General features: G+C 36.4%; 1 protein-coding gene across 8 annotated transcripts in view; it reads right to left on the bottom strand.

The window, feature by feature from the left end:
• Positions 1-27,056, bottom strand: part of LOC105486404 (sperm tail PG-rich repeat containing 2) — a 657,812-nt gene that overhangs the window by 447,314 nt on the left and 183,442 nt on the right. For all 8 annotated transcript variants that reach the window (XR_011621154.1, XR_011621153.1, XR_011621155.1 and 5 more), the window contains one exon: positions 8,393-8,503. Coding sequence is in view for 5 of the 8 variants with exons in the window: in XM_071093286.1 (XP_070949387.1) it covers positions 8,393-8,503 (111 nt within the window). In the remaining 3 variants the exon portion in view is untranslated. The remainder of the gene's footprint in view (positions 1-8,392; positions 8,504-27,056) is intronic.

Raw genomic sequence — 27,056 nt, 5'->3', positions numbered from 1 at the left:
TAAATGGGCTAAATGCTCCAATTAAAAGACACAGAATGACAAATTGGATAAAGAGTCAAGACCCATCAGGGTGCTGTATTCAGGAGACCCATCTCATGTGCAGCGACACACATAGGCTCAAAATAAAGGGATGGAGGAAGATCTACCAAGCAAATGAAAAACAAAAAAAAAGCAGGAGTTGCAATCCTAGTTTCTGATAAAACAGACTTTAAACCAACAAAGATCAACAGAAACAAAGAAGGCCATTACGTAATGGTAAAGGGATCAATTCAACAAGAAGAGCTAACTATCCTTAATATATATACACCCAATACAGGAGCATCCAGATTGATAAAGCAAGTCCTTAGAGACTTACAAAGAGACTTAGACTCCCATACAATAATAATGGGAGACTTTAACACCCCATTGTCAACATTAGACAGATCCACGAGACAGAAAGTTAACAAGGATATCCAGGAATTGAATTCAGCACTGCACCAAGCAGACCTAATAGACATCTATAGAACTCTCCACCCCAAATCAACACAATATACATTCTTCTCAGCACCACATCACACTTATTCCAAAATTGACCACATAGTTGGAAGTAAAGCACTCCTCAGCAAAGGTAAAGGAACAGAAATTATAACAAATTGTCTCTCAGACCACAGTGCAACCAAACTAGAACTCAGGATTAAGAAACTCACTCAAAACCACTCAACTACATGGAAACTGAACAACTTGCTCCTGAATAACTACTGGGTACACAAAGAAATGAAGGAAGAAATAAAGATGCTCTTTGAAACCAATGAGAACAAAGACACAACATTCCAGAATCTCTGGGACACATTTAAAATAGAGTGTATGGGGAAATTTATAGCACTAAATGCCCACAAGAGAAAGCAAGAAAGATCTAAAATTGACACCCTAAACATCACAATAAAAAGAACTAGACAAGCAAGAGAAAACACATTCAAAAGCTAGCAGAAGGCAAGAAATAACTAAGATCAGAGCAGAACTGAAGGAGATAGAGACATAAAAAATCCTTCAAAAAATCAATGAATCCAGGAGCTGGTTTTTTGTAAAGATCAACAAAATTGATGGACCGCTAGCGAGACTAACAAAGAAGAAAAGAGAGAAGACTCAAATAGACACAATAAAAAATGATGAAGGGGATATCACCACCAATCCCACAGAGATACAAACTACTATCAGAGAATACTATAAACACCTCTATGCAAATAAACTAGAAAACCTAGAATAAATGGATAAATTCCTGGATGCATACACCCTCCCAAGACTAAATCAGGAAGAAGTTGAATCCCTGAATAGACCAATAACAGGCTCTGAAATTGAGGCAATAATTAATAGCCTACCAACCAAAAAAAGTCCAGGACCAGATGCATTCACAGTCAAATTTTACCAGAGGTACAAGGAGGAGCTGGTACCATTCCTTCTAAAATGATTCCAATCAACAGAAAAAGAGGGAATCCTCCCTAACTCATTTTATGAGGCTAGCATCATCCTGATACCAAAACATGGCAGAGACACAACAAAAAAAGAGAATTTTAGACCAATATCCCTGATGAACATCGATGCAAAAACCTCAGTAAAATACTGGCAAATAGAATCCAGCAGCACATCAAAAGGCTTATCCATCAAGATCAAGTTGGCTTCATCCCTGAGATACAAGGCTGGTTCAACATATGCAGATCAATAAACGTAATCCAGCATATAAACAGAACCAAAGACAAGAACCACATGATTATCTCAATAGATGCAGACAAGGCCTTTGACAAAATTCAACACCCCTTCATGCTAAAAACTGTCAATAAATTAGGTATTGATGGGACATATCTCAAAATAATAACAGCTATTTATGACAAACCCACAGTCAGTATCATACTGAATGGGCAAAAACAGGAAGCATTCCCTTTGAAAACTGGCATAAGACAGGGATGTCCTCTCTCACTACTCCTATTCAACATAGTCTTCGAAGTTCTGACCAGAGCAACCAGGCAGGAGAAAGAAACAAAGGGTACTGAAGTAGGACAAGAAGTAGTCAAATTGTCCTTGTTTGCAGATGACATGACTGTATATTTAGAAAACCCCATCATCTCATCCCAAAATCTCTTTAAGCTGATAAGCAACTTTAGCAAAGTCTCAAGATACAAAATCAATGTGCAAAAATCACAAGCATTCCTATACACCAATAACAGACAAACAGAGAGCCAAATCATGCATGAACTCTCATTCACAATTGCTTCAATGAAAACAAAATACCTACGAATCCAACTTACAAGGGATGTGAAGGACCTCTTCAAAGAGAACTACAAACCACTGTTCAATGAAATAAAAGAGGACACAAAAAATGGAAGAACATTCCACGCTCACAGATATGAAGAATCAATATTGTGAAAATGGCCATACTGCCCAAGGTAATTTATAGATTCAATGCCATCCCCATCAAGCTACCAATGACTTTCTTCAAAGAATTGGAAAAAACTACTTTAAAGTTCATATGGAACCAAAAAAGAGCCTGCATTGCCAAAATAATCCTAAGCCAAAAGAACAAAGCTGGAGACATCATGCTACCTGACTTCAAACTATACTACAAGGCTACAGTAACCAGAACAGCATGGTACTGGTACCAAAACAGAGAGATAGACCAATGGAACACAACAGAGCCCTCAGAAATAATACCACACATCTACAACCATCTGATCTTTGACAAACCTGACAAAAACAAGCAATGGGGAAAGGATTCCCTATTTAACAAATGATGCTGTGAAAACTGGCTAGCCATGTGTAGAAAGCTAAACTGGATCTCTTCCTTACACCTTATACAAACATTAATTCAAGATGGATTAAAGACTTAAATGTCAGACCTAAAACCGTAAAAACCCTAGAAGAAAACCTAGGCAATACCATTCAGGACATAGGCATGGGCAAGGACTTCATGACTAAAACACCAAAAGCAATGGCAACAAAAGCCAAAATTGACAAATGGGATCTAATTAAACTAAAGAGCTTCTGCACAGCAAAAGAAACTACCATCAGAGTGAACAGGCAACCTACAAAATAGGAAAATTTTTTTTTGCAATCTACTCATCTGACAAAGGGCTAATATCCAGAATCTACAAAGAACTTAAACAAATATATGAGAAAAAATCAAACAACCCCATCAAAAAGTGGGTGAAGGATATGAATAGTCACTTCTCAAAAGAAGTCATTTATGCAGCCAACAGACACATGAAAAATCGTTCATCACCACTGACCATCAGAGAAGTGCAAATCAAAACCACAATGATATACTATCTCACACCAGTTAGAATGGCGATCATTAAAAATCAGGAAACCACAGGTGCTGGAGAGGATGTGGAGAAATAGGAACACTTTTACACTGTTGATGGGCCTGTAAACTAGTTCAACCATTGTGGAAGACAGTGTGGCGATTCCTCAAGGATCTAAAACTAGAAATACCGTTTGACCCAGTCATCCCATTACTGGGTATATACTCAAAGGATTATAAATCATGCTGCTATAAAGACACATGCACATGTATGTTTATTGTGGCACTATTCACAATAGCAAAGACTTGGAACCAACCCAAATGTCCATCAATGATAGACTGGATTAAGAAAATGTGGCACATATACACCATGGAATACTATGCAGCCATAAAAAAAGGATGAGTTCATGTCCTTTGTAGGGACATGGATGCAGCTGGAAACCATCATTCTTAGCAAACTAGCGAAAGGACAGAAAACCAAACACCACATGTTCTCACTCATAGGTGGGAATTTAACAATGAGAACACTTGGACACAGGGCATGGAACACCACACACTGGGGCCTGTCATGGGGTTGGGGGAGGAGGGAGGGATAGCATTAGAAGATACACCTAATGTAAATAACAAGTTAATGGGTGCAGCTCAACAACATGACACAAGTATACATATGTAACAAACCTGCACTTTGTGCACATGTACCCTAGAACTTAAAGTATAATTTTAAAAAAGAAAAAATAAATAAGTAAATCTGGGTTCTCTTTGTTGGATGCATATATATTTAGAATAGTTAGGTCTTCTTGTTGAATTGAAACCTTTACCATTATGTAATGCTCTTCTTTATCATTTCTGATCTTTGTTGGTTTGAAATCTGTTTTGTCTGAAATTAAGATTGCAACCCCTGCTTCTTTTCTGTTTAACGTTTGTGTGGTAGATTTTCCTCCATCCCTTTATTCTGAGCCTATGAGAGTCATTACATGTGAGATGGGTCACTTGAAAACAGTATACAATTGGGTTTTGCTTTTTTATCCAGCTTGCCTTTCTGTGCCTTTTAACTGGGACATTTAGCCCATTTACATTCAAAGTTAGTATTGATATGTACAGATTTGATCCTGGCATTGTGCTGTTACCTGATTATTATGTTGGCTTGTTCATGTGGTTATTTTACAGTCACATTGGTCCTGTGTGTTTAAATGTGTTTTGTACTAGTTGGTAGTGGTGTTTCCTTTCTATACATAGTGCTTCTTTCAAGATATCTTGTAAGGCAGGTCTGGCAATAATGAACTCCCTCAACATCTGCCTATCTGAAAAGGACCTTATTTCTCCTTCATTTAGGAATCTTAACTTAGCTGGATAAAAAATTCTTGGTTGAAGATTTTTTTCTTTAAGTAAGTTGAATATAGGCCCCCAGTCTCTTGGTTTATATGGTTTCAGCTGAGAGGTCAGCTGTTAGCCTCATAGAGATCCCTTTGTAGGTAACCTGCTCTTTCTCTCTAGCTGCCTTTAACATTCTTTCTTTCATTTCAACCTTGGAAAATCCAAGAATTCTCTATCTTGGGGATGATCTTCTTGTGTGGAATCTCGCAGAAGTTATCTGTATTTCCTGAATTTGTCCATTGGCCTCTCTAGCAAAATTGGGAAAGTAGTCATGGATGATATCCTTAAATATATTTTCCAAGTTGCTTGCTTTTTTCCCTTCCCTTTCAGGGACGCCAGTGATTCATAAATGTCGCCTCTTTACATAATCCCATACATCTTGGACATTTTGTTCATTCCTTTTTATTCTTTTTCTCTGATTTTGTCTGACTGTCTTATTTCAGAAAACCAGTCTTCATATTCTAAGATTCTTTCCACAGCTTGGTTTATTCTGCTATTAATACTTGCAATTGCATTGTGAAATTCTTGTATTGTATTATTTAGCTCTATTAGACCTGTTAGGTACTTTTTTATACCAGCTATTTCATCCTTCAGCTCGTATATCACTTTATTGTGATTTTTAAATAAACCAATTTTAAAGCAGGATTTATATTATCATTATTATTCCCTACAGAACCAAGTAATGTGGCCATACACAAGTAATAAATTTTATGTCATCAAACTCCTGCCTCTTGAAGAATATGTCATACATGAGCTAAAATGACTTCTTCATTAATGAGTTTTCACTTTACTTTGTCTAGGAAATTCATATTCATATAAGAATTCATATTCTTCTTTGTCTTTATGTCACCCTTCTTTTATTTCCTTTTTTTATTTTGCTGAAGCAACTCCACATATGAAGACACAGAGTTACTAAACTTTCTGAACTATTGCATGTTGGAAAATTATTTTCTTGATTCATTTAATTGAAACTTTAGGCAGAGGGAGAACTCTATATCCAAAATCATTTCCCCTGAGAAATTTAAGAAAATACTACTTCATCATCTCCTAGCCTTGAAATGTGGCTAATGCTGCTAAGCAAGTACCTGACGTAAGTTATATTTCTCATCCCTTTGTGGGTTACCCAATGACTTTACTCTGTGGAAGCCTCAAGGATATTTTATTTAGTTAGGATCTTCTGAAAATGCAAAAAAAAAAAAAAAAGTGAGAAGGACAGAGGTATTTTTATATTTATCCTCCTTGGCATTCTGTTGAGCTCCTCAAATCAATAACTTATGCTTTTATTCAGCTTGAAACAACATTGTGTTTTCTACATCAAATAATTATTGTCTCTACATTCTGCTTCTAGAATGCTCAGTAAACAGATGTCTGTGTTCATCCTCCATTTGTCATATTTTCTTTCTATTTATAATCAACTAATGCTTATATCATAGCTTTTTTTAAAAGAATAAAAAATATTTCCCTGGGATGTTGTACAAGAAATAAGTCTTTCGTATGAAATCAGAAGTCTGGAAGGGAGCTATATTTTGTATGTAAAGATACAATTTGGAAAATTAAGCTATCAAATCATCCTTTAAGACTGTGGTATATCCATAAGTAAAATACCTGGGAGGTAAATTTTATTTTTATTTAAAATAAATAATGAAATTAATTCAATTACTTCATAAATTTGAGATATTATTTCAATTTTATTTTGAGATCAATGATTTGGATTTTTCATTACATGCACATTATATACCCACCTGTTTGAAATGTATTGTCATTTGCAAAAGAGATTTAAAAACCAAGCTTTCTATGTGACTAAACTATTCTGCTTCTTGGGTAACCAGAGTCCCACTGAATAATTTTAATTGCAAATGTTTCATGCCAGAAAAGAAAACACTAAAAAGAAGTTTTCAGATCTAAAGAGGGACAAAGTTAAAAGAAAAATATGTAAATTAAGTCAAAAATATTGGTGAAGCAACTTGTCTTCCTTTAGAGCAGATGTGCACCATCTTTTTTCACTACAAACAGAAAGTTTAACATATATACATATATATGCTGCCTTCCTATGGATGCTTTCAGAAATTTCCCTTGTTTTTTCCTACTACCTGTGATATTATGATAGAAATAACTTTGAATCCATTCAATGATTTCTAAGCCTAAAAGCATTATATTAGTAATAAATTAGTCATGGCATACCTCCCAATGGATCCTGAGGTGTGTACAACAATGATTCACTTGAAAAATACAGTTGAACTCTAAAATTCCTCAAGATGAAGAAATAATCCATTAAAACAGCACAACTAGTTAAAAATTACTCAGAATCTACTACATGTAAAGAATATTGCTAGACGATTTTAAACTGTCTTTTGAATTTATAATTACAAAAAAACTCATAGAATAGAACCTGATGCTAATTTTGACTATATCTCAGATTCCAATAATGCCTCAGAAAAAAATAGTAAGTTCATTCCTGAATAGCTTTCACCAAATTAATCTAATTCCTATGATTTCCAAGACATTCACAGTTATATTAACTAGCATTGCATTTGTCATTCCCTTAAATTAGTTCATCCTGATCTTGTACCAGTTATTTCACAATCAAAAGTATTACAAATCAACTGTTGGCATTATCTCACGTAGCAGAATTTTATTTCAGCAAGCTATACTCTGTTTTTATTGATTAGCTACATTTTAAACCTTGTTTAATAATCCTGTTTTGAAATGTGCTATTAACATTATCTTCTCAAGATAGTCCAATTTCTACAAAAATGTATTTTAATAACACCTTGTTCACAAAAGGCTACACTGTAACATTTGCCTTTGTCTGTTTGGAGTGCTATAACAAAATACCATAAACTGGGTAGGTTATAAATGAAATTTATTTCTCACAGATCTGCAGGCTGGAAAGTCCAACATCAAGGCACAAGCAGACTCAGTATCTGGAGAGGCCCTGCTTCCTCAAAGACAGTACCTTCTCTGAGTCCTCATGGTAAACGGGGAAAACGAGCCCCCTTGGACCTATTTTATAAGAGTACTAATCCCATTTATGAGGTCTCCACCCTCATGACATGATCACCTCCCAGAAAGTGCCACCTCCTAATACATTATCTTGGGAGTTAGGATTTCAATATATGAATTTTAAGGGGATACAAACATTTAGACTCCAGCAACATTACCATTGGGTCCAGCTTTTTAACTCCAAATTTTACTTTGATATATTTGTAAATTCAATCTGAATTAATCAATTACCCATTTTTTAATTTAATCTGCTTTACTGTTTTCAATTTACTCACTATTAGGTATTTATTTAAAAAAGGAAATTCAGAAAAATTTATAGCCATACCATTTAACATGCAGGTCAATAGGAATAAAAATAAATCACTGAGGAGTCTTAGATTTCAAGATGAATTCACATTGAAAAGAGAAAACATTTGCACTATGAGTAAAATGAGTTAAACCTAGTAAATATTTTACTCCATACACAACACAACAAGTTCAGCTTTTCTATATGTCCTAAGAATGAATGTTCTCTGACCCTACAAGGGATATTCCATGTAATAATCTCTCATATAGCAATTCTAGAGTTTGGCATAGCTTGAAGAATTTTGTTGAACTTTAAAAATATAAAAGTATCAGTCTAGCCAAGGAGGCTACAGCAGGCTATCAGTTACCTCACTCAGGTCCTAATATAAAGTTTATGTTATGCAGCCTCCTCCATGATTTCTAGATAATGAAAATATTTGATTGTAGGAGTCTTCTTACCATATCTGATACTTTCATAGTTCTTTCGGCTCTTGACAAGAAAGCCGCATATTTGTTAGTCAGGTTAGGTAATTCATCAGCAATTCCACCACCCTGTGAATGCCAACATGCCTGTTGAAAGAAGGGGTTAAAAAGAGTACATCATTTATTTTTATCAATACAAGAAGCACTATAAATAATAAGTTTGTGATGAAGGTCGTCAATATTATCTGGCATTAAAGACACATATTCATAAAAAAATAAAATTTTCAAATGTGATACAGAAATAAAAAGCTGTAAGTCAATGAGATATTAAAATAGAAAAAGAATTAATTATATGAACCTCTAGGTAAGCATAATGGATCTGCACACATCACTTAAACATATTAGCTATGTTCTATTTCATAACCAGCAAGTTCTATCTCAATAATATATTAAGATTTTTAGCCAATTATATAGTATTGTTTTACAATTTATTATTAATAAAAATATATTCACAATTAACCATTTAATTATGTGGCAATTCTGGGTTAATATATTTTCTAAGTGAAATGATCCACTCACTTTTATATATCATAATTCTTTATATGCATTGAAGATTTAAATTAATAGGTTAGAGGAATATAGTAATGTAATATTTTAATGAGCAATTAATCCTTGTGATACTCTTTCTAATTTGTCATACAATTTATTTGTATTCATTTAATTAAATAGAATAAACAGCAGCAACATCCTTTGTATATGCAAAAGGGATAAGAATCTATTTTCCCATATTTTACACATTTTATTGTTTTTGTTTCAGAATTTGATATTCACAGTTAATATTTCAGAATTTGACACATAGTAGAGAATAGACATCTTTCTTTCTTTGTCCATTTTTTGGTAACATTAATTTACTAAAATATCCACTCCAGATAATATAGGTACCTCCTATCACTTTCAAAAATAGAACAATCACAGTCACGTCTTTTAAAAAATGTGAAAGCCTTTGAATATAGAACATCTAAGCCAGCATTATTATTTTTGCGTAGTTTTTAAATTGTTTGAAGCTGAAAAATAACTTATTTTTGTGATAATTTTTATTTCAATAGCTTTGCTTTTGGGGTACAAGTGGTTTTTCCTTACATGAATGAATAGTATAGTGGTGAATTCTAAGATTTCAGTGCACCCATCACCCAAGTACTGTACATTGTACCCAATAAGTAGTTTTTTATCCCTATTCTCCTCCCACCCTCCCCTTTCTGAGTCTTCAAAGTCCACTATATCACTCTGTGTGCCTTTGTGTACCCATGGCTTAGGTCTCACTTATCAGTGAAAACATACAGTATTTGGTTTTTCATTCCTGACTTACTTCACTTAGAATAATGGCCTCCAGCTCCATACAAGTTGCTGCAAAAGATATTATGTTATTTTTTTTATGGCTGAGTAGTATTCCATGGTGTATATATACCACATTTTCTTTATCCACTCATTGGTCAGTGGGTACTAAGATTGATTCCATATCTTTGCAAATGTGAATTTGGCTACAATAAACATACACATGCAGGTGTCTTTTTAATGTATTGACTTCTTTTCCATTGGTTAAATACCCAGTAGTGGGACTGCTGGATCAAATCATAGATCTATTTTTAGTCATCTAAGAAATCTCCATACTGTTTTCCACAGAGATTGTACTAATTTACACTCCTACCATGAACATATAAGCATTCCCTTTTCATGACCCCAACATCTATTGTTTCTTTGTTTTTTTGTTTGTTTGTTTTTACTTTTTAACATTGGCCATTATTGGATGGGTGAAGTGGCTCACACCTGTAATCCCACCATTTTGGGAGGCCAAGTTAGGAAGATCACTTGAGCCCATGAGTTCACGATCAGCCTGAGCAACATCGTGAAATCCTATCTCTATAAAAAATACAAAAACTAGCTGAGTGTGGTGGCACATGCCTGTTGTCCCTGCTGTTGGAGAGGCTGAGGTAGGAGGATCACTTGAGCCTGGAAGATCAAGGCTTTAGTGAACCATAATCACACTACTGCACTCCAGCCTGGGTGAGGGAGTGAGACCCTGTCTCAAAAAAATAATAATAGTAATAATGGTCATTCTTGCAGGAGTAAGGTGGTATCTCATTGTGGTTTTAATTTGCATTTCCCTGATGACTCGTGATGTTGAATATTTTTTCATATGTTTGTTGACCATTTGTATATCTTCTTTTTATAAACGTCTATTCACGTGAGTTGCCCACTTTTTCATGAAATTATTTGTTTTTTTCTTGCTGGTTTGTTTGAGATCCTTGTAGATTCTGCATATTAGTCCTTTGCCCAATGCATAGTTTGCAATATTTTCTCTCATTCTGTGGGTTGTCTGTTTATTCTGGTGATTATTTCTTTTGCCATACAGAAGCTCTGTAGTTTAATTAGGTCTCATTTATTTATTTTTGTTTTAGTTCCATTTGCTTTGGGGACTTAGTCATTAATTCTTTGCCTAAGCCAAAGTCCAGAAGACTTTTTCTGAGGTTATCTTCAAGAACTTTTATGGTTTTAGGTATTAGATTTGTCTTTAATCCATCTTGAGTTGCTTTTTATATAAAATGAGATGTAGGGATCCAGTTTCTTTCTTCTGAATTTAGCTATCCAGTTTTCCCAGCACCGTTTATTGAATAGGGTGTCAATTTCCCAATTTATGTTGTTCTGTGCTTTGTCAAAGATCAGTTAGTTGTAAATATTTGGCTTTATTTCTGCATTCTCTATTCTGATCCATTGATCTATATGTCTACTTTTATACAAGTACTACGTATTTTGATAACTACAGCCTTGTAGTATAATTTTAAGTACAGTAATGTGCTGCCTCCAGATTTGTTCTTTTAGCGTTGCATTGCTTTGGCTAAGCAGGCTCTTTTTTGATTCCGTATGAATTGTAGGATTGTTTCCTTTAATTCTGTGAAAAATGATATTGGTGTTTTGATAGGAATTGCACTGAATCTGTAGATTGCTTTGGGCAGTATGGTCATTTTCACAATATTGATTCTCCCAATCCATGAGCATGGGATGTGTTTCTGTTTGTTTGTGTAATCTATGATTTCTTTCAGCAGTGTTTTGTAGTTCTCCTTACAGAGATCTTTCACCTCCTTCGTTAAGTATATTCCAGGATATTTTATCCTTTTTGGAGCTATTGCAAAGGTGATTGAGTTTATTTCATTCTCAGTTAGGTCATTGTTGGCATATATCAGTGTTACTGATTTGTATACATTGATTTTGTAACCTGAGACATTACTGAATTTGATTATCAAATCTAATCTTATCTCTAGGCTTATACAGCCAACACTTTTGAGAAGTCTCTAGGGTTTTATATGATATATAATCATATCATTGGTGAACAGCAATAGTTTGACTTTCTTTTTTGCAATCTGAAGGCACTGTATTTCTTCTCTTGCCTGATTGCTCTGGCTAGGACTTCTGGTATTACGCTGAATGGAAAGTGGTGAAAGTGGGGATCCTTGTCTTGTTCCAGTTCTCAGTGGGAATGATTTCAACTTTTCCTCATTCAATATAATGTTGGCTGTGGGTTTGTCATAGATGGTGTTTATTAATTTGAATTAAGTCCCTTTTATATCTAGTTTGTTGAGGGTTTTTAATCATAAAAAAGATACTAGATTTTATCAAATGCTTTTTTGCAGCTATTGAGATAATCATATGGTTTTTGTTTTTAATTCTTTTTATGTGATGAATTATATTTACTGACGTGCTTATGTTAAACCATCCCTGCACACCTTGAATGAAGTCCACTTGATCATGATATATTATCTTTCTGATATGCTGATAGATTCAGTTATCTAGTAGTTTGTTGAGAATTTTTGCATCTATATTCATCAGGGATGTTGGTCTGTAGTTTTCTATTCTTGTTATGTTCTTTCCTGGTTCTGATATCAGGGTAAAACTGGCTTGATAGAATGAGTTAGGCAGGATTCCCTCTTTCTCAATCTTTTGTAATAGTTTCATCAGTAGAATTGGCACCAATTCTTTGAATGCCTGGTAGAATTCAGCTGTGAACCCATCTGCACCTGGGCTTTTTTTCTTTGTTGTCAATTTTTAATGACCGATTTAATATTGCTGCTTGTTATTGGTCTGGTCTGGGTTGCTATTTATTCCTGATTTAATCCAAAAAAGTTGTATGTTTCCAGGAATTTATCCATTTCCTCTAGATTTCCTAGTTTGTGTGCATAGTTTGTGTTTCTAGTTTGTGTTCATGGCACTCTCAAATGATCTTTCGTTTTTCTATGGTGTAGGTTGTAATGTCTCCAGTTTTATTTCTAATTGACCTTATTTGAATCTTCTCTCTTCTTTTCTTGGTTATTCTAGCTAAAGTTCTATCAATTTTTTTTTGCCTTTGCAAAGAACCAACTTTTTGTTTCATTGATCTTTTGTATTGATTTTTTGTTTCAAATTCATGTAGTTCTACTCTAATCTTTGTTACTTCTTTTCTTCTAGTTTTGGGCTTAGTTTGTTCTTGTTTCTCTAGTTCTTTGAGGTGTTACATCAGGTTGTCAGTTTGTGGTCTTCCAGGCTCTGATGTAGGCATTTAGTGCTACAAATATTCCTCTTAGCACTGCATTTGCTGTACCCCAGAAGTTTTGATGACTCATGTCACTATTATTCATTTCAAAGAACTGTTAAATTTCCAACTTGATTTCATTTTTAACACAAAAATCATTCAGGAACAGACTGCTTAATTTCTACGTACATGTATAGTTTTGAGGGTTTCTTTTGGAGTTGATTTCTAGTTTTATTCTGATGTGATCTAAGAAGATACTTGCTATAATTTTTATTTTTTAAAATTTATTGAGACTTTTTTGTGGCCTGTCATATGGTCTATCATGGAAAATGTTCCATGTGCTGATGAGAAGAATGCATATTCTGAAATTCTTAGGTAGAATGTTCTGTAAATATCTGTTAAGTCCATTTATTCTACAGTGTTTAAGACCATTGTTTCTTTGCAGATTTTCTGTTTCAATCGTCTGTCTAGTGCTGTCAATAGGGTGTTGAAGTCCCCCACTATTCTTGTGTTGCTTTCTATCTCCTCTCTTAAGTCCGGTAGTAATTGTTTTACAAATCTGAGAGCTCTAGTGATAAGTGCATATAAATTTAAAATTATAATATCTTCTTGTTGAATCGATCCTTTTATCATCATATAACAATCTTCTTTGTCATTTTTTACTGCTGTTGCTTTAAAGTTTGTTGTTTTATCTAATATAAGAATAGCTACTCCTGGTCACTTTTGGTTTCCATTTGCATGGATTAATTTTTGCCATTCTTTTACCTTGAGTTTATACAAATCCTTCAATGTTAGGTGAGTCTCTTGAAGACTGAAAATATCTAGTTTGTGACTTTTTATCTACTCTGCCAATCTGTATATTTTAAGTGGACCATTATGCCATTTACATTCAACATTAATATCAAGATACTGTTCCAGTCATCATGTGAATTGTTACCTACTTTTTTTTCTTCATTGTGTTATTGTTTTATAGGCCGTGTGAGTTTTATGTTTGCAAGACATTCTATTCTGGTGCATAATGGTCTTTTGTTTCAAGATTTAGAACTTTCAGCATTTCATGTAGGGCTGGTCTGGTAGTAACATGTTCTGTCAGCACTTATTTGTCTGAAAATGACTTAGTTTTGCTGGATACAAAATTTTTGGCCAATGGTTATCCTGTTTAAGGAGGCTACAGATAGGACCCCAGTCCCTTCTGGTCTGTAAGGGTTCTGCTGAGAAGTCTGCTGTTAGTCTGAAAGGTTTTCCCTTACAGGTTACCTGATGCTTTTGCCTCACAGCTCTTAAAATTATTTCATTCACATTGACTTTAGATAGCTAGATGCCTATATGCCTTCGTGTTTTGTTTTTTGTTTTTGTGTTTTTTGTTTTTGTTTTTGTTTTTGCAATGAATCTCCCAGTTATTTGGGTTTCTTGTATTTGCATATCTAAATCACTAGCAAGGCCAGGGAAGTTTTCCTCAATTTCCTCAAAAAATTATTCTACTTATTTTAGTCTATTGTTAAAACCTCCACTGCATTTTGTAGTTCCCTAAATGTGTCTTTCATTTCCAGAAGTTCTGATTTGTTTCTTTTTAAAATGTCTATCTCTTTAGAAATGTTTCCATTCATATCCTGAATTTTTTTTAATTTCTTTATGTTAATTTTCACCTTTCTCTAGTATGTGAAATAAATTTTCCAAACATTTTACTTTTTATTATCCCTCAAAACACCAATTATTATTAGGTTTGGCCGTTTTACATAATCCCTTATTTCCTGGAGACTTTGTTCATTTCTGTTCTTTATTCTTTATTTTTCTCTGACTGGGTTAATTTAAAAGCCTTGTCTTCAAGCACTGAAACTCTTTTTTCTACTTGTTCTAGCCTATTGTTGAAACCTCTACCATTTTGTAATTCCCTAAATGTGTCTTTCATTTCCAGAAGTTCTGATATTTTTTCTCTTTAAAATAGGTTCTTCATTAATACGCTGATCTTTTCAGAATTTCTTTATGTTGGTTTTCACCTTTTTCTGGTATCTCCTTGAGTACCTTAATAATTAATCTTTTGAATTTGTTTTCTGGTATTTCAAAGATTTCATCTTGGTTTGGATATATTGCTAGAGAGCTAGTGAAACTTCCATTGCAAAATTATAACTGAGAAAATTATTACAGTGAAAGAGATCTGACCTAACCAACTTCACCTTTCTTCTAACCTCCACACTGTCCATGTTCATTCCTGGGCATAAGCTGAACTAACTTCGGGAAAACTTAGTTTATAGTTTAACTTTGAAACAAAGACAATAACAGCCCTTTTCCAAAACAAATTCCCTTCCTGTTTGGAGAACAGATCGCCTTTGTAGGACTAACAAATTAGCCACAAGATTAGAAATCATGGTTTAGGAGTCATGCAGCTGGACTCCTCTCATGCTACGTCTACACAATTCTGACCCTCCCTAAATTGCTCCTGGGGATAACATCACTATTATAAAACCTAAGATCAGTGTTTGAGATATTTTGCAGACCCTGCACTTGATGAATCAGCTGGCACCATCCAGATCAACAAACTGGTTCATCTGGTCTTGTGGCCCCCACCCAGGGATTGACTCAGCACAAGAAGACAGCTTTGACTCCCTATGATTTCATCTCCGACCCAACCAATCAGCACTCCTGACTCACTGTCCCCTACCCACCAAATTGTCCTTAAAACCCTCAATTTCCAAGTTTAGGGGGAGACTCATTTGAGTAATAATAAAATTCTGGTCTCTCATACAGCCAGCTCTGCATTAATAATATTTTCTCTACTGCAGTTCCCCTGTCTTGATAAACTGGCTCTCTGCAGGCAGCAGGCAAGGAGAACCCACTGGGTGATTTCACTAGTGTGAACTTTTGGGTGTATTGCAGAACCTTGTTTTGTCATATTATCATAATTATTTTTCCGGTTCCTTCTCATTTGGGTATACTATTTCTTCTAATTATTCTTGAATTTATGTTATAAGACTGTGGTTTTTTCTTTATTTCTTTTTCCCCCTTAAGACTGTGGCTTTAAAGCTTATAGTTTAATGTAGCCTAAATCAGTTATTGGTGCATTCAGGAATGAAGACCCTGTATGAGAGCTTTAGTTATAGAGTCTTTGCATGATAGCCTTCTCAGACGCTTGTTGTAGTAGCAATGTGCTCAGTGTGTCAGCAAGTTCACTGTCTCCTATGGAGTTGGAATAGCAGAGGTCTCTTGAAGCCTACTTTGTTCCCCCAAGATGTGTGCTTTTAATTAATTTATTTATTCCCCAGCATTTTATTTACTGGGTTGAACAACTCAGGCTTCATGCCAGTAGGATAGGTGTCTCAGGTTAGAAACTGGTTGTGATTAAAGCAGATGGGTAAATGCAATATGTAATGGCAGGCAGAGAGGTCACAGCCTTGACAGAGCTGGCTGGAGGTTGGGAGAAGTTCTCAGAGAAGTACACTGAGGTGTTATCAGGGGTGAAGAGTGGGAGCCACTTCAGCACCTATGTCAGGGCAGCAGGAAAGCAATCCACATTCAAGACACACTAATGACCCAGTGTTCCAGTATTCCTGCTATTCAATCAGACAGGCACCTATTTTCATCTTCAGGAATGTTGATGTTCCAAGTATAGAGGAGTTGTGACTCTACCTCTCATCTACACCTGAACCTGGAAGGTGCTCCTCCTGTGGGGATGCAGTCACCCTGAAATCTTTGAAAAAGGTTATCTTTAGGAGCACCCATGCTGAGCACCTATAAGAGAAGACCCGGTTGTGTCTGCAGTGGTGGATGGGAGGAAAAAGAATTCCCCTTCTCCAAGACCCTTGATGAGCACTAGAGCTGCCTGACTGTTGGAGTACAACTGCAGACTTTCCCTTCGAACCCAGTACTGCAACTGTGCCTCCGCAGGAAGAAAGAAACTTCACAAGAGCAGAAAGATCTGGGACTCAAGACCTGTCATCTGGATTCTTTTGTCCCATGGAGTGTCCGCTTAATGTGGTGTACTTTCCTTTCCCCTAGGACTAGGAGTCCCCGAGAGCCAGGCTACTATGAATGCTGCTGTTTCTCTGGGTCTAGTAAACCAGTGGAGTTGCCACACTCCAGGTTGGTGCTGGGCAAAGTCTGCAAGAGATCCACTGATGTGACAATTCCTCAAGTCTCCCAGCATCAGGTACAAGCACCATCTCTGATGGGGATGGCAGGGGAGGGTCACAGACTCTGTGAGGTTCCTTGGTATAAACAGCCTTAGTATATTGGCTTTCTCAAATGCTGGTGGTAGTAGTAATGAATTGGTCACATGGAGAGGCTCAGGATCTCTGGTTAGCCAGGATGGTAGCCAGGATGATACAGACAATAGTGATAGCAGAGGTCATGCACGAGTTTTCTCCTTCCTGAACACAGTGTTGTTCTACTTGGAGTTACTGCAATGCATTGTGTCAGTCGGCCTCCAGCCAGGAGGTGGTGCTTGCAAAAGAGTGCCAGTTGTGGTAGTAGTGGTGAGATTTGTACTTGCCTTATGTTACCCAGGGGAGATATTGTGGTTTCTTAGGTGACAGGTGGAGCTATAGAGCTCCCAAACATTTCTGTCTTTTGTGTTAAGTTATCAGGGCAAGTGGAGGGGCAAAGCCATGTGGGGGCTCCGCAAGGCAGCTCCACGCTCTGCCTCTACCCATGCAGGGCAGCAGTGGCCCCAGTGAGGATCAGAAGAATTCATTGGCCACTAGAATAATGTTCTATGGAGAAGCATATCTGCCTCTGATGTACAAATGAGTTTATACAGGGAGTCGGAAGTAGCAGGTGGCAGTAAACCCCATCCAGCACCCATGCACTTGGCAAAGCAAATCTCACCGGCTAGCAGCAGCTATCTATCTTCTAGGCACTTAATGCTCAGAACTCAAAATGCCCCAGGTCATAAGCCTTCCCCACAGAGACTGCAACCACAGCTTTCAGGCCATGCTTCTCCCAATCTGCCTGGAAAGCTAGAATGTGCAGCCTCTGCACTTGTAGCCGCAGCACACTTCCCACCTTCTCAATGCCTGAGTTAGCTAGCAGATTTTTGCAAGATTCCCCCATGACACAGAGTCAGAAATGGCTTCCCTTGGTTCACACTGGAGATCGAAAATGCCTGCAAGGCTCTTCCCACACTGCTCCTACTTTCATATTCCCCATTGCTCCTTAAATCAGTTCTAGCACTGGGTAGATTTAAGGCCTTCCCCCATGGGCAGATTGCCAGGTTGCCCAGTGGGGGTGTATATCCTGGAGGCATTCTCTCCGCTTTTCACACTCTGAAGGCTTACTTTTTCACATGGCTCACAGTGCGGGCTGCAGCTGCCACATCTTTCAAAGGATCTGTGATTTATTTCAGTTTTCCTGTTAAGTTCCTGCATTGCTTCTCAGAAAAAAAAAGTTCACAGTGAGAATCGCTATACACTATTTTGTCTTTTCAAATAGAATAGGCATTGTAACACTTGCCTCCAATCTGTTATCTTGGGAAAAAAAAAAACTACAATAATTTTATTACTGTCACATATATGGTACTAGGAATTATTACATTAAAAAGTTCCAAAACGTTGTGCAGTTTTTAGTGCTTAGGGGGTAAAAGCTACCAACTTTGAATGAAATTACAAAGAAATTAATTACTCATTGGATGGTTTTGGCTCTAGAGGAAATGAGTAGTTTACAAAAGACCACATTTCTACATGAATAATTAAAAATAAATCCAGGCAGTTTTTTCCAATTCTGTGAAGAAAGTCATTGGTAGCTTGATGGGGATGGCATTGAATCTATAAATTACCTCAGGCAGTGTGGTCATTTTCACAATATTGATTCGTCCTATCAATGAGCATGGAATGTTCTTCCATTTGCTTGTGTCCTCTTTTATTTCACTGAGCAGTGGTTTGCAGTTCTCCTTGAAGAGGTCCTTCATATCCCCCGTAAGTTGGATTCCTAGGTATTTTATTCTCTTTGTAGCAATGGTAAATTGCAGTTGACTCATGATTTGGCTCTCTGTTTGTCTGATTTTTGCACATTGATTTTGTATCCTGAGACTTTGCTGAAGTTGCTTATCAGCTTAAGGAGATTTTGGGCTGAGATGATGGGGTTTTCTAAATATACAATCATGTCATCTGCAAACAGGGACAATTTGACTTCCTCTTTTCCTAACTGAATACCTTTTATTTCTTTCTCCTGCCTGGTTGCCCTGGCCAGAACTTCCAACACTATGTTGAATAGGAGTGGTGAGAGAGGGCACTCAGGTCTTGTGCCAGTTTTCCAAGGGAATTTTTCCAGTTTTTGCCCATTCAGTATGATATTGGCTGTGGGTTTGTCATAAATAGCTCTTATTATTTTGAGGTATGTTCCATCAACACCGAATTTATTGAGAGTTTTTAGCATGAAGGCCTGCTGAATTTTGTTGAAGGCCTTTTCTGCATCTATTGAGATAATCATGTGGTTTTTGTCAGTGGTTCTGTTTATATGATGGATTACGTTTATTGATTTGCATATGTTGAACCAGCATTGCATTCTAGGGATGAAGTCCATTTGATCATGGTGGATAAGGTTTTTGATGTGCTGCTGGATTTGGTTGGCCAGTATTTTACTGAGGATTTTTGCATCAATGCACACCAGGGATATTGGTCTAAAATTCTCTTTTTTGTTGTTGTGTCTCTACCAGGCTTTGGTATCAGGATGATGTTGGCCTCATAAAATGAGTTCGGGAGGATTCCCTCTTTTTCTATTGATTGGAATAATTTAAGAAGGAATGGACCAGCTCCTCCTTGTACCTCTGGTAAAATTTGACTGTGAATCCATCTGGTCCTGGACTTTTTTTGGTTGGTAGGCTATTAATTATTGCCTCAATTTCAGAGCCTGTTATTGGTCTATTCAGGGATTCAACTTCTTCCTGATTTAGTCTTGGGAGAGTGTATGTGTGTCCAGGAATTTATCCATTTCTTCTAGATTTTCTAGTTTATTTGCATAGAGGTGTTTATAGTATTCTCTGATGGTAGTTTGTATCTCTGTGGGATTGGTGGTGATATCTCCTTCATCTTTTTTTTTTTTTTTTGAGACGGAGTCTCACTCTGTCGCCCAGGCGGGAGTGTAGTGGCCGGATCTCAGCTCACTGCAAGCTCTGCCTCCCGGGTTTTACGCCATTCTCCTGCCTCAGCCTCCCGAGTAGCTGGGACTACAGGCGCCCACCACCTCGCCCGGCTAGTTTTTTTGTACTTTTTAGTAGAGACGGGGTTTCACCGTGTTCACCAAGATGGTCTCGATCTCCTGACCTCGTGATCCGCCCATCTCGGCCTCCCAAAGTGCTGGGATTACAGGCTTGAGCCACCGCGCCCGGCCTTCCTTCATCATTTTTTATTGTGTCTATTTGAGTCTTCTCTCTTTTCTTCTTTGTTAGTCTCGCTAGCGGTCTATCAATTTTGTTGATCTTTACAAAAAACCAGCTCCTGGATTCATTGATTTTTTGAAGGTTTTTTAATGTCTCTATCTCCTTCAGTTCTGCTCTGATCTTAGTTATTTCTTGCCTTCTGCTAGCTTTTGAATGTGTTTGCTCTTGCTTCTCTAGTTCTTTTCATTGTGATGTTAGGGTGTCAATTTTAGATCTTTCCTGCTTTCTCTTGTGGGCATTTAGTGCTATACATTTCCCTCTACACACTGCTTTAAATGTGTCCCAGAGATTCTGGTATGTTGTGTCTTTGTTCTCATTGGTTTCAAAGAACATCTTTATTTCTGCCTTCATTTCCTTATGTACGCAGTAGTCATTCCGGAGCAGGTTGCTCAGTTTCCATGTAGTTGAGTGGTTTTGAGTGAGCTTCTTAATCCTGGGTTCTAGTTTGATTGCACTGTGGTCTGAGAGACAGTTTGTTATAATTTCTGTTCCTTTACATTTGCTGAGGAGTGCTTTACTTCCAACTATGTGGTCAATTTTGGAATAAGTGTGATGTGGTGCTGAGAAGAATGTATATTGTGTTGATTTGGGGTGGAGAGTTCTGTAGATGTCTATTAGGTCTGCTTGCTGCAAAGATGAGTTCAATTACTGGATATCCTTGTTAACTTTCTGTCTCGTGGATCTGTCTAATGTTGACAGTGGGGTGTTAAAGTCTCCCATTATTATTGTGTGGGAGTCTAAGTCTCTTCGTAAGTCTCTAAGTCTTTATGAATCTGGGTGCTCCTGTATTGGGTGTATATATATTTAGGATAGTTAGCTCTTCTTGTTGAATTGATCCCTTTACCATTATGTAATGGCCTTCTTTGTCTCTTTTGATCTTTGATGGTTTAAAGTCTGTTTTATCAGAGACTAGGATTGCAACCCCTGCCTTTTTTTGTTTTCCATTTGCTTGATAGATCTTCCTCCATCCCTTTATTTTGAGTCTATGTGTGTCTCTGCACGTGAGATGGGTCTCCTGAATACAGCACACTCATGGGTCTTGACTCTTTATCCAATTTGCCAGTCTCTGTTTTTTAATTGGGGCATTTAGCCTGTTTCAATTTAAGGTTAATTATTTAAAACTGAAAAAAGACATAAACCCACAGATTCAAAGGTTCTGCAAACCTCAGGCAAATGTATTAAAAAGAAAACTATACTTCAGACACATCAAAGGTTAAAAATCAAAGATAATTTCTCTGGAAGGAGAAACAATAAGCTGGACAGCTTACTTCTCAATGGAAAAGATGGAAAGTCTAAAACAACAAAATATTATTAAAGTACTGAAAATAACTACCAACCTAAAAATCTATACTCAAAACTAAATCATTCAAAAATAACAAAATACATTTCAGACAAACAAAAACTGTAATAATTCACAGCAGACCTGGACCAGAAGAAATGCTAAAGGAAGTTTTTCAGACAGAGGAAAAATGATTCTCTTTTTCATAAAAATGAAAATGCAAAAAGGAAAGAAGCACAATAGAAAAATAAATAAATAAATGTAATCCACACAACAAAATAATAATATTCAAAAAACTTAAAATATGTGGCTTTAAAATGTGTGACAATAATTAAACAAAATACAAGATAACAAAATGGAGTTAAAATGTTCTAAGTCAGTCTTACTGAGAAAGTGGTAAAGGTCATCCTTTTTATTGGATTGCAGTAGGTGAATGCTTATTATAATTTTGATGGCAAAAACTAAAAGAATAATAAAAAATACTAAAAAATATAATAGATATTGATGAAATGGAATAAAATAAAATATTTGATTAATATTTTGATTATAATATTTGAATAATCCACAAAATAAAGAAACAAGAAAAAGTGGATAATGGGAATCATGGCAGATGGGAGGCAGAACTAGATGGCATCCCACTTGGAAGGACAGAGTAGTGTGTGGAATCTCAGATCATCAACTTTTGCTACAGACCTACTGCAGAAATAAATCAGGAAAGCTGAGAAAACACACAGACCCACTGAAAAAAGCAGATTGCTCCTGCAGGAGACAGGAGACACCCCAAATATTGTGCTGGTATCCATGGCTGAGAGGTCCACAGATGGTTCACATCACAGAACTCTGTGTAGACAACCCCCAGTACCAGCCCAGAGCCTAACAGACCTGCTGGGTGGCCGGATCCAGAAGAGACATAACAATCACTACAGCTCGCGGGAAACCACATCCCTAAGAAAAGAGGGAGAATAATATGTCAAGGGAACACCCCGTGGGACAAATGAGTCTTGTTTCCCTTGAAAACAGCTTGAATCCTACACCTTTCCTCTGACAGAGCCTACCCAAATGAGAATGAACCAAAATCTCAACTCTGTAATAAGACCAAACAAGGTTCATTAACATCCTCAAAAAATCACATTAGCTCACCAGCAATAGATCCAAACCAAGAAGAAATCCCTGATTTGCCTGAAAAAGAATTCAGAGTAAAGTTATTAAGCTAATGAAAATGGCATGAGAGAAAGTCAAAGCCCAATTTAAGGAAATTATATATATATATGTTAAATGAGGGGAGAAATATTCAATGAAATAAATAGTATACATAAAAAAAAATCAAAACTTCAGGAAACAATGAACACACTAATAGAAATGCAAAATGCTCTGGAAAGTCTAGCAATAGAATGCAACAAGCAGAAGAAGGAACTTCAGAGCTTGAAGACAAGGTTTTGTAATTAACCCAATCAAAGAAAGACAAGGAAAAAAAATAAGAAAATATGAACAAAGCCTCCAAGAAGTCTGGGATTATGTTAAACGACCAAAGCTAACAATAACTGACATTCCTGAGAAAGATAAGAAATCTAGAAGTTTGGAAAACATAGTTGAGGAAATAATTGAGGAAAATGTTCCCAGCCTTGCTAGAGACCTAGACATCCAAATACAAGAAGCTCAGAAAACACCTGGGAAATTCATCGCAAAAGATCATTGCCTAGGGACTTTGTTATCAGGTTATCTAAAGTTAAAACGGAAAAAACAATCTTAAGAGATGTGAGGCAGAAGCACCAGGTAACCTGTAAAGGAAAACCTATCAGATTAACAGCAGATGTCTCAGCAGAAACCCTACAAGCTAGAAGAGATTGGGGCCCTATCTTCAGCCTCCTTAAACGAAACAATTATCAGCCAAGACTTTTATATCCAGTGAAACTGAGCTTCAGAAATGAAGGAAACATACAACCTTTTTCAGACAAACAAATGCTGAGAGAATTTGCTACTACCAGGCCAGTACCACAAGAACTGCTAAAAGGAACCCTACATTTTAAAACAAATCCCAGAAGCACATCAAAACAGAACCTCTTCAAACCGTAAGTCTCACAGGACCTACAAAACAAAAATACAATTAAAAACAAAAAACAATGGCCCAGTGCAGTAGCTCACACCGGTAATCCCAGCAATGTGGGAGGCAGAGGGGGAGAGATCACTTGAGGTCAGGAGTTTGAGCCCAGCCTGGCCAACATGGCAAAACCCTGTCTCTACTGAAAATACAAAAATTAGCTGGGCGTGATGGTGAGTGTCTGTAATTCCAGTTACTTGAAAGGGTTAGGCACAAGAATTGCTTGAACCTGGGAGGTGGACATTGCAGTGAGCCAAGATTGTGCCACTGCACTCCAGCCTGAGTGAGAGAGTGAGGCTGTGTCTCCAAAAAAAGAAAAAGAATAAAACCAAGGTATACAGGCAACAAATAGCATGATAAACGGAATAGTACCTCACATCTCAATACTAATGTTGAACGTGCATTACCAAAATGCTCCATTTAAAAATACAGAATTTCAGAAGGAATAAGACTTTACCAACCATCTGCTGCCTTCAAGAGACTCACCTGATACATAAGAACTCATATAAACTTAAGGTAAAGGGATGGAAAAAGACACCCGATACAAATGAACACCCAAAGCCAGGAGAAGTAGCTCTTCTTATATCAGACAAAACAAACCTTAAAGCAACAGCAGTTTAAAAAGACAAAGAAGGCCTTGTCCAATATCACAATCCTAAACATACATGCAACTAATACTGGCGCTCCCAAATTTATAAAACAATTACTACTAGACGTAAGAAATGAGATAGACAGCAACACAATAATAATGGGGGGCTTCAATACTTCACAGACAACACTAGACAGGTCATTAAGACAGAAAGTCAACAAAGGAGCAATAGATTTAAGCTATGCCCTAGAACAAATGTACTTAACAGATATTTACAGAACATTTTACCCAACAATTGCTGACTATACATTCTATTCATCAGCACATGGAACATTCTCCAAGAGAGACCATATGATGGGCCATGAAACAAGTATCAATAAATTTAAGAAAACCAAAATTATTACAAGCACTCTTTCAGACCACAGTGAAATAAAACAGGAAATCAATTCTAAAAGGAATCTTCAAAATCATGCAAATAGATGGAAATTAAATAATCTGCTCCTGAATGATTATTGGGTCAACAATGAAATCAAGATAGAAATTAAAATATTATTCAAACTGAACAACAATAGTGACACAACCTATCAAAACCTTTGGGATACAGCAAAGGTGGTGCTAAGAGGAAAGTTCACGCCTACACCAAAAAGTCTCAAAGAGCACAAATAGACAATCTAAGGTCACACCTCAAAGAACTAGAGAAACAAGAACAAACCAAACCTAACCCCAGTAAAAGAAAGGAAATAACCAAGATCAGAGTACAGTAAATGAAATTGAAACAATACAAAAGATAAATGAAACAAAAAGCAAAAAGAAATATAAAACTGATAGACCATTAGGAAGATCAACCAAGAAAAGAAGAGAGAAAATCCAAATAAGCTCAATTAGAGACAAAACAGGAGATATTACAACTGACACCACAGAAACACAAAAGATCATTCAAAGCTACTATGAATATCCTTACACATAAAAACTAGAAAACCTAGAGGAGATGGATAAATTCCTGGAAAGACACAACCGACCTGGCTTAAATCAGGAAGAAGCAGATACCCTGAACAAACCAATAACAAGCAGTGATATTGAAATGGTAATAACAACTTACCAACAAAAAAAAAGTCCAGGACTGGAAGGATTCACAACTGAATTCTACCAGACATTCAAAGAAGAATTGGTACCAAACCTTTTGACACTATTCCGAACGATAGAGAAAGAGGGAAACGTCTCTAAATCAGTCTATAAAGCCAATGTCACCCTAATACCAAAACATGGAGAGGACATAACAAAAAAAGAAAACTACAGAAGGATATCCCTGATGAACACAGATGTAAAAATCCTTAACAAAATACCAGCTCACTGAATCCAACAACACATCAGAAAGATAATCTACCATGATCAAGCGGGTTTCACACCAGGGATGCAGGGATGGTTTAACATACACAAGTCAATAAATGTGATACATGACATAAACAGAATTAAAAAGAAAAATCACATGATCATCTAAATATATGCAGAAAAAGCATTTGACAAAATCTAGCATCACTTTATGATTAACATTCTCAGCAAAATCAGCATACAAGGGACATACCTCAATGAATAAAAGCCATCTATGACAAACCACAACTGAATGGGGAAAACTTGAAAGCATTCCCCCTCTGAGAACTGGAACAAGACAAAGATGCCTATTACCACCACTTCTATTGAACATAGTACTGGAAGTACTAGCCAGAGCAATCAGACAAGAGAAAGAAATAAAGGGTATACAAATTGGTAAAGAGAAAGTAAAACTGTCACTGTTTGCTGATGATATGATTGTATACCTAGAAAACCCTAAACACTCCTCCAAAAAGCTCCTAGAACTGATAAAAGAATTCAGAAAGCTTCCAGATACAAAATTAATGTACACAAATCAGTAGCTCTTCTATATACCAACAGTGACAAGCTGAGAATCAAATCAAGAACTCAAACTTTTTACAATAGCTGCAAGAAAAATAAAATACTTAGGATTATACCTAACCAAGGAGGTGAAAGACCTCTACAAGGAAAACTACAAAACACTGCTGAAAGAAATCATAGACAACAAAAACAAATAGAAACACATCCCATACTCATGGATGGGTTGACTCAATATTGTGAAAATGACCATACTGCCAAGCACAATCTACAAATTCAATGCAATTCCCATCAAAATACTATCATCACTCTCACAGAACTAGAAAAAAGGAATCCTAAAATTGATATAGAATCAAAGAAAAGCCCACATAGCCAAGGCAAGACTAAGCAAAAAGAACAAATCTGGAGGCATCACATTACCTGAATTCAAAATACACTATAAGGCCATAGTTACCAAAACAGCATGGTACTGGTATAAACATAGGCACATAGAACAGAATAGAGAACTTGTAAATAAACCTAAATACTTACAGTCAGTTGATCTTCGACAAGGCAAACAAAAACATACAATGGAAAAAAAAAAAACCCATTCAACAAACAGTGCTGGGACAATTGGCAAGCCACATGTAGGAGAATGAAACTGAATCCTCATCTCTCACCTTCTACAGAAATCAACTCAAGGTGGGTCAAGAACTTAAATCTAAGATCTGAAACTATGAAAATTCTAGAAGATAACATCGGAAAAACCCTTCTAGACTGGCTTAGTCAACGATTTCATGACCAAGAACTCAAAAACAAATGCAAATGCAATAAAAGCAAAGATAAATAGCTGGGATTTAATTAAACTAAAGAGCTTTTGTATGGAAAAAGGAACAGTCAGCAGAGTTAACAGACAACCCACAGAGTGGGAGAAAATC

Source organism: Macaca nemestrina, chromosome 3 (assembly GCF_043159975.1).
Source record: "Macaca nemestrina isolate mMacNem1 chromosome 3, mMacNem.hap1, whole genome shotgun sequence".
NCBI lineage: Eukaryota > Metazoa > Chordata > Mammalia > Primates > Cercopithecidae > Macaca > Macaca nemestrina.
The sequence above is the reverse complement of the archived record's forward strand: the minus strand, read 5'-3'. Positions and strand labels throughout refer to the sequence as shown.